We start from the raw sequence: 9,161 nt of genomic DNA, 5'->3' as shown, positions 1-9,161 counted from the left end.
AAATTGTAGTCTTTATTCTTCTTTTCCCATCGATTTTTGCAGATCTGTAACCGCTGGTTTCGTTGGAGACCATATCTTCTCCGACTGTAAGTCATCCATCTTTTAAAGAAACAATTTTTGTATTTATTCAGAAAGACTACTCAGACGACTTCCTAGAAGTCTTCCATAGTCTAAGACTTCGTAGAAGATTTCCCGGAAGTCTTCCAGAGTGTAAGACTTCGTAGAAGACTTCTTGGAAGTCTTCCAGACGACCTAAGTCTTCGTTGGAAGTCTTCCAGAGTGTAAGACTTTGTAGAAGACTTCCTGGAAGTCGTCTCAGTAGTCTTCTCACTAAAAATTACATGCAAGTCTTCCAGTATTTGTATTTAGAATAGTGTGTTTCTTATGTGTTTGAGATGCTTGTTTTTGATTGTTTTGCAGGCCAGAAAATGGATTTACCAGCACTCCCACAGAGGATATATACATTAGGGGAAGAGACCCCTACACATAAGAGCATTTCGTATCACACTGGTGACTCGAATTTATTTAATGCTCTAAGGGGAGCTCTAAACGCTGACGAATAAGAGGAGCTGAAGGAGTCGAAGTTGGGAGTGTTCATCAAGTTCAAGGAGGTGAATTTTGGTTGGGCTTCAAGGCTGGTTCATTATATGCTCGGTTTCCAGCTTAACATCAAGAAGAAGTATGAGCTCTGGAGTCTCGTTGGTCCACAACCGGTGAGGTTTTCACTGTTAGAGTTTGAACACCTCATTGGTCTGAACTGCGATTACATCGAGGACCTGGAAAATCCAAGGGTTGAGGTTACGAAGGAGATGGCTGCTTTCTGGGAGATGATGGGTGTTGATGTCGATGCTGGGCCAACTACTGAACAGATAAAAGCAGCATTTAGGAGATGCGAGGAGTGGTCTCGGGATGATCGCATGCGGCTCGGATACCTTGCCATCTTCACTAGATTCATTGAAGGGAGAAATTACTCAACCGCTACACGGGCTAGTCTTGCAAGGCTAGTGATGGATTTAGAAAGATTTGAGAATTATCCTTGGGGGGGAGTGGTGTTTAAGGTGCTGATAGAGTCTTTGAAGGGAAAAGATTTGGAATCAAATTCATACACTGTTGATGGGTTTATTCAAGTTCTCCAGGTATGGGTGTACTTTGCTTTGCCAGAATTTGGTGCTAATTATGGGCATCCCCTACCAAACAGAACGTCTCCGCTGTTGATGGCTTACAATGGTGGCAAAGGACGCAGATTTTGTAAAGAGGCCATTAGCAGACATGTATCTAAACTTCACTCCCTAAGACTTCACAGAAGACTTTAAAGTAAGTCGTCTGGTAAGTCTTCCAGAGAAGACCTCGCAGAAGACTTAAAGTTATGTTGTCTGGGCGACTTAACTTTAAGTCTTCTGCGAGATCTTCTCTGGAAGACTTACCACACAACTTACTTTAAAGTCTTCTGTGAAGTCTTTTCAGGATGATTTCATTCTTTGTTATCTGAGTTGATATCTTTTATTTTTCCAGACTAGCGTGATCAACTTCGTCCAAAAGGACTTTGCTGAGATGTTTCCACGATGGGACTTTGATGTAGAGGACCCGACCGCAGAGAACATAATCAAAGTCATGTTTAATGCGAAAGCTAATTGGTAGTGGACCATGGATTGCTAGGAAGTCACCGGTACTAAACCGAGTGTGAAGAAGGAAGTGAGTGCAGCAGAGACAGATAGTGGTGTGAAGGAGGAAAATGCAAGACCTCAGAAGAAAGCTCGTAAAGAGGTTCGTAAAGAGGCTTCTATTGAGGCTAGTAAAGAGGTTCTTAAAGAGGCTTCTGTTGAGGCTAGTAAAGTGCCTTCTGCTGAGGCTTCTACGTCTGTTGGTGGGATGACCAAGGAGCATATTGAAAAAAGCTTGAGGGACATAGCTGATGTCATGAGGGATGGGTTTGGGATGTGCCTTAAGGAGATCAAGTTGCTGGGGGATTGGATTGAAGCTATGGAGAAGAAGGTGGGAATCACCAAAAAAGGGACTGCATCTAATGAACTTCAACTCACAACTTCAAATCCGGAAAAGGGTGGGCACGAACCCGGGGTTAGTACCAAAACCTCTCCCAAAAGCACAGAGAAGAGATTGACTAGGCAAAGTTTTAGGAATAAGGAATGATGTGCTTGGTTGAATCATTGTACGTTGGAACATGTGTGCTTGTTTCTAGTGTGCTTGGATCATTGCTTATGTATGGATTTTGTTTGATGTGTGAATTGGATATTTGGTTAATATTTTATAAACACATTTTGTACATCAAAATTGCAGAGCGAAAGTGTGAATGAGGCGAAAGCAGAACATAATGACCCCCAAGAACCGAGTTCCTCGAAAGATCGGAGTCTTGTGATAACAAATGAGTACAAAGGAGTACCCACTGAGGGGAAACCTACAGAACAAAGTGGTGAACCTAGCGTTCTTGTATTGGACAAAGGAGTACCCACTGATTCAGATTTACAGAAGGAGGAAACTAGAAGGCAGAGAAAGAGGAATGCTGCTATGGTACATGTCCGTGGAAAGAGTGAGCGAGCAAGGAAACTTGCTGCCTCATAGCAAACTCCTTTTAAGGGAAATAACACTGCCAAAGTGATCATTCCAAACAAAAGGGTTGGTCAAGGCTATGATCCTTTTGCACCTGTTGACAAGAAGATGTCGAAGATGCTCACTGATTGGGTGAAACTTGATCCGTAAGTGAGAATGTCCCATAATAGCTTCCTTTAGTATACAAAAAATGCTGCTTATCTACATTTAGTGTTTGCAGTTATTTTAAAACACCTAGGGACAAAAAACCACGTAGATGTCCAAGTCAGTTTTATCACATCCTCCGAACCCCCTTAGAATGCCTGAGTGACGGAGTAAGTCTCCCGCTATGTCTTCTAGTTTTCCCCTTACCAGTAGTTATGTCTTCTCTAGAAGACTTAACAGACGATTTACCAATTAGTCTTCTGTTATGTTTTCTAGCGAAGACATATCAGACGACTTTTCCGGAAGTCGTCTGATAAGTCTTCTCTAGAAGACATAACAGAAGACTTACTAGACGACTTAAGCGTAAGTCGTCTGATAAGTATCTCTGACTTGTAATGTTTTATATGCAGCATATGGATGCTTTTATTAATGTACTGAGGCAACGGTACCAAGATAATCCACATCATTTCAGGAGCGAGAGACTGTGTTTCTTGATCATGTATTTTCTCGGCAGTTGTCCCACAAGTACCGGGAATTTAAGAGCGACGAGGACGACATCAACGACTTAGGAAGAAGACTCCCTGGTGGGGCGTGGAATTATCATGCAGGCATTGTACCATTATTTTGCCAATCTATGAAGGTTTGGGGGTTGGATGTGGATGATATTTATGTGCCAGTGAACTTCAGGAACGAGCATTGGATTGCTATTTGGATATTGATCCCTAAGAAGCACATAGTCGTCTGGGACATCATTATATCACATATTAGAGCTGTAGAACTCGATGAGCTCATGGAGCCTTTCGTCACAATGGTCCCTTATCTGCTTGTTGAGTGCGCTGGCTCTGACGAAGAACGTGTCCAACACACACTGGAGCCATACACATATGAGAGAGTTACCGTTTGAGTACCTCAGTCCCGAGCTGGTGACTGTGGCGTGTTCGCTCTGAAGTACATCGAATGTCATGTTCTTGGGATATCATTTCCTCCAGAGTTTTGTACCAAGAACGCGAAGGCTATAAGGGAGAAGATGGCGTTGGATATATTTAAGGAGACTCCTGAAGGCCATTCAAAAGTGAACGAAGACAATGATGAGACCCTGAGAACTTATGACGAGCAAGGTTAATGATGTTTTATTTGTACTTGAACTTGTGGGATGAAATGTTCTTTTGTATGACAGATGAGGAAGGTGTTGTTTTTGTATGACAGATTAGGAAGGTGTTGTTTTTGTAAAAGGGTGAGGATAGGATGTAGTTTTTTGTAAACTTATCCTCCTACCAAACTATCATTTCGTAGGAAATTAGTTTGGTAGTGTTGTAACCTTTCGGATGATCTAATCTAATGGTGGAGTTGTTGTTTTTTTAAGTTGCAATTTCACAATTAAGTTCATAAGACATATAAATTTAAGAACGTAAACCCATAACAGATAAGCAGATAAATTCTTAATACAGAGAAGTTCATAACACAAAGTCATAACAGATACGCAGATAGATAGTCTTCTGGACGACTAATGAGAAGGTCTTCGAGGAGTTAAGTCTTCTGGACGACTAATCAGAAGGTCTTCCAGGAGTTAAGTCTTCCGGACGACTAACGAGAAGGTCTTCCAGGAGTTAAGTCTTCTGGACGACTAACGAGAAGGTCGTCCACGTCAGTTCTTACAATGTGGACGCGTATGGCCAGTTTCTTTGCAGACCGAGCACCTATAAACCCTGTGTTGCTTCCGGGGTGTGCGTCCTCTCATCTTTGATAGCTCCAACCAAGATTGCCATTTTGATTTCTTATGTCTACCCGGACCACGCTTTACTTCCGGAGGAAAGCGTGTGTGTGCCTCAGTTTGTTGTCCAACACAATGATATATATTCTCTGAGTATCCTGCAAACAAAATATCTTTTGAGTAGACCGGGCATACAAGTGTGGAGTTATGCAAACCAGCATATGATCCAGCTGCTATAGCATGAGAGCAAGGTATTTTCTCGACACCATAGACACCGCAATTACACTTTTGATGTTCCAAATCAACAACACAGTCTTTTTTGCCACCGTGCACAAAGAATCGCCATCCATCAATTTTTTGGACAGACATTGTATCCGCTATCTCCGATCGAACAGCAAGCAAGTATTCAACCCCCCGACTATGTTGAGTTGTGAGACTCAAAGCATCTTCTTTCCTTTTCCAAAACCACCTTGATAGCTTATCCCTTATGAACTCCAATAGGAAATGAATCAGAAATCCTCTAGCTCGCTTCAGTGCGGAATTAATAGATTCAGCGATGTTGCTAGTTTTTATGTTTTCCCGGTCTCCCTGACAATGAACCCTTGACCATAGGGTCACGTCGGCATTCTCCAAGTACGTTGCAAGTTCTGGGTTTGCACTCCTTATCTCACCCATGTACCGGCCAAAATCGTAAAGTGTATGAGCATAAGCAGCATCTTTCACCAAGTACAAGAGATGCTTCCCTTTATACTTTTGGACAATGTTCAGTTGAAGGTGATAATAACATATTCCTCGGGTAGCCCAAGGAAACACCTTATCACACGCATTCTTATGGCCATGTGTCGGTCGGAGACTATCACCAGAGGATACTCATCAGATACACAACTCGCCAATTTTGTGAAAAATCACTCCCAAGATTCATCATTTTCACCATCAACGATCGCAAAAGACAATGGAAATATCTGAAAATTACCATCTTGTGCGGCTGCAACTAACATAACACCTTCATACTTCCCACTTAGGTGAGTCTCATCCACCACAATGACCCTTCTCTGATACTGAAAACCTCGGATAGAAGCTCCAAAGGAGAGAAATAGATACTTAAATCTATTCAGAGAATCAAGTTCTAGACCAGTGATAGATCCCGGATTTGCTAAGGAGATTTGCTCCAAATATGAAGCCAGTCGCTCATACCCATCTTCCGCTGTTCCTCTCACCAATTCTTGCGCATATAACAATGCTTTGTATGAAGTGGTGTAATCAAGTGTCTTGCCAAACATGTTCTTCATTGCATCTTTGATATGATGCGGATTCAACCCATCAATGATTCCAACACGATCTACGAAAAGCCTACCAATATACTTCGAAGTACAATGTTTCCGCTGGGTGATTCTGTCTCCCACAGAACATGTATGAGTTTCCACATACTTGGTTACCCAAAAAGTGTTTGTATCATGTTTTACACTCGCTCTGATCTTCCATCTACAACCATTAACCCGACATGTTGCCACAAGGAGAGTTTTTGTTGACTTGTATATTCTGAAAGAGAACTTACGCCTCACCGCTGTCAACCGCAATTCTGAAACCAATGCATCCTTACTAGCAAAACTCTGGTTGACATAGATGCAGCTACCATACGATCTTCCTCCTTCACTACCATATGTCCCTTTGAAATCTTCAAAACACATTTCATCATCTTCTTCCTCATCCTCATCTTTAACCTTCCCATACTCATTGTAATCCTCAGCATCATCAACTGCTTCAGCAATAACAAGGATATCATCATCCTCGTCCTCATCATCCTCTTACCCATCGTCCTCGTCCCCATCATCCTCCTTCCCATCATGATTTTCATCTTCAGCCATATCATCATCATCTTCATCCCCTTCATCAGCTTTATTCCCTTCATCAGCTTCATCCCATTCATCAGCCTCTTCCACTTCCTCTGAAACAGCTCTCATCTTGCTAAGGCTTGATACACAAAGACGTACTTCATGCGTTTTAGCTATCTCGAGCAAGTTTCGAACTTGTCTATCACTTGTAACATGAATAGGAGGGGTGTCTGGAGCCATCTGTTGCATCATTGCCTCTGGTAATGAGTAGGCTAACTGCACAGACTCTGTGTTCATGTCCAGGTTATAATCTTCTTGAGCCATTGCAACAAGTTCAGCATGTGTCGAACCTTCACTCAAAAAGAACAGTCTCGCTTCTTTAAACTTATCAACAACAAAATTCCAATAGCCATCTTTCAACAACCATTCTCCATACACTGCATGTAACTGACGATCCATCTGGAAAAAAAGAAAACACATTAGCAAACATATAACATGTATGAGTTAAAAGCAAATTAGCTATAAACTTTAATTAACATGAATGTTGGTAACCTAATAAATATCACCAATTAAGTTATAAATTTCATTCTGTAGCCCAAATATTCATTAATAAACATGAGTTAACAAGAAAATGTTAAAAAGTCTTTATAGTTTTAGAGAAATGCAAGTTTATTAAACATTGACGCAAACAACATCCACGAAGGTCGTCTAGTAGACTTCTGGAGAAGTCGTCTAGTAGACTTCTGGAGAAGTCGTCTATTCAAGTCATTTTTGCAATTAAAATTTTACAAAGGACGACTTCCAGAGAATTCGTCTGGGATAAACATGTTAGTTTTGTATTTGACCTGATTGTGTCAGAAATTTGACTTTCCCTGGACGACTTCCATGTAAGTCATCCAGTAGAAAACCAAAAATTCAATATTTTATTATAACGAGATAACTTCCATGTAAGTCGTCTCAGGTTAGTTTTGCAATTGAAAAATAAAACAACAAAAATTTATTTTTTCTAGACGACTTACACAGAAGTCATCCGCCAGATGACTTACATGGAAGTCGTTCAAGATAAGCAAGGTTTGACCAGAATCTCGGAATAAAATCTTGGACGACTTCCATGTAAGTCGTCTGGCGGACGACTTTCGTGTAAGTCGTCTAGAGTAAATTAAATATTTAAGTTTTATTTTCCATGGAAGTCGTCTCGTTATAATAAAATATTGAATTTTTGGTTTTCTACTGGACGACTTCCATGAAAGTTGTCCAGGAAAGTCAAATTTCTGACACCAGCCGGTCAATTGCAAAACTAACATGTTTATCCCAGACGACTTATATGGAAGTTGTCTCTAGTTTTCTCGAGATTTTTTTTTACCAAACAAAAATGGACGACTTCAATATAAGTCGTCTCTAGAAAAAGATTTAAAAGTCAATTGCAGAATTAACCTCTCCTTTGACCAGACGACTTTCAGGTAAGTCGTCTATGCGAAGAAGACTTACTCGATTTCATACCCTAAATTAGTGAGATAACTTCCTTAGTACACAGAAGTCTTCTCCCAGCATACAGAAGCGCAAACGAAAGTGACCCACCAAGAATCGTAACCTTCAATGCCTCTATGAACCATAAATATTTTAGAATCAAAATCTTGGATTTTTTGGATGAATATGGAGAGAAAGTAAAGAGATGTTGTGTTTAGTTCATAAGAATTCAGAAAAGAGGAAGTGTAAATCGATTTTAGGTGCATTAAGAGCTTCAAATTAGTTGTTCATGGTGGTTGGTGTATTGATGGCAATGTCAATTTTGTAAATACTTGAAGATAATGAGGTTGAGAGAGTAAAAAGCCCATTTTCGAAAAAAACAAAAAAAAATTAATGGCATTTTCGTGAATAATTTGAACTTATGGAGTGAATAGGGAAAATGAAATTTCCAAAAAAAATCATAGGTTAGTTTTGTGGTTGACTTTAAGTTTTGGGTCAATTTTGCAAAAAGCCCATTAATCTTTGTAGAAAGAGACATTGTTTTTTTGTTGGTTGAGTTTTTGCTCAAGACAATATTGTATAAATATATATCATTTGTCTAAACATATATATAATCTTATTATATATGACAAAACTTATATGATTCAAGTAAATAAATGGGGAATCAATCCTAGAATTTAACTAAATGGAGAATTTGATTGTGTCTTTTAATATCAAATCCAATAATATTGGTTTCTTATATTTACTTGATTCTTTTTGCTAATTTTTTGTTTGACCGTAATTTATGCAATAGACAAAATAAAGAAAACTGATATACGCAATCAACATAATGCAATATGGTTTCGGTTGATATAGGAAAATTACTACAAATTTATACACAACTTTCATGACCAATTAAAAGTTATACACAAAATTGTAGGAATTTCTTTTTCATTAATCTTGCGATGGAATATATTTGATTGACTCTATTTTTGTGGCCCATAATTTTTTTCCTTATAATTGTTCCTTTCATATTATATTATTCTATATCCTATATTCATAATTTATATGATGAAAGTTATAATTCTATTACCTATGTTTTGTTTTATCTTAAATTCATAACTAATTTTATATATTCCCTATGTTTCTAAATAATGCATGTTCTAGATTTTTCACAAATATTAAAAATAATTTAATATTTGACTATCAATGCATTAATTTTTAAAATTATAACAATTTCCCATAAGTTTAAACCAATAGCAATTCAATAGATCCAAAATTGTCAATTAATATTTCCTGAAGTTTACAATTCATTATTAAAAATACATAGAAAATCTAAAACATTGATCTTTTAGAAACAAGTAAAAAATGTTTGTACATGCATTATTTAGAAACGGAGGGAGTAATTCTTTGCTTACTATTATAGATTTTCTTCCACAAACTATACTTCAATTACACCTAAC

At 38.7% G+C, this 9,161-nt stretch overlaps 2 protein-coding genes across 2 annotated transcripts; one reads left to right on the top strand and one right to left on the bottom strand.

Moving 5' to 3' along the window:
* Positions 1-809: 809 nt before the first annotated feature.
* LOC106335844 lies at positions 810-3,832 on the top strand. The gene is made up of 7 exons (XM_013774483.1): positions 810-1,271; positions 1,513-1,575; positions 1,657-2,076; positions 2,296-2,526; positions 2,593-2,697; positions 3,224-3,565; positions 3,623-3,832. Exons 1-7 carry the CDS (start codon positions 810-812, stop codon positions 3,830-3,832), a joined length of 1,833 nt encoding a protein of 610 aa, XP_013629937.1.
* Positions 3,833-4,354: 522 nt separating this feature from the next.
* Positions 4,355-6,381, bottom strand: LOC106335836. Its single transcript, XM_013774469.1, has 2 exons — positions 6,230-6,381; positions 4,355-5,273 (listed from the first exon to the last, which is right to left on the bottom strand). The coding sequence occupies exons 1-2, from the start codon at positions 6,379-6,381 to the stop codon at positions 4,355-4,357; spliced, it is 1,071 nt and encodes a 356-aa protein (XP_013629923.1).
* Positions 6,382-9,161: the final 2,780 nt, after the last annotated feature.

Source organism: Brassica oleracea, chromosome C1, assembly GCF_000695525.1.
Source record: "Brassica oleracea var. oleracea cultivar TO1000 chromosome C1, BOL, whole genome shotgun sequence".
Lineage (NCBI taxonomy): Eukaryota > Viridiplantae > Streptophyta > Magnoliopsida > Brassicales > Brassicaceae > Brassica > Brassica oleracea.
This window is presented reverse-complemented; position numbering and strand designations above follow the sequence as displayed.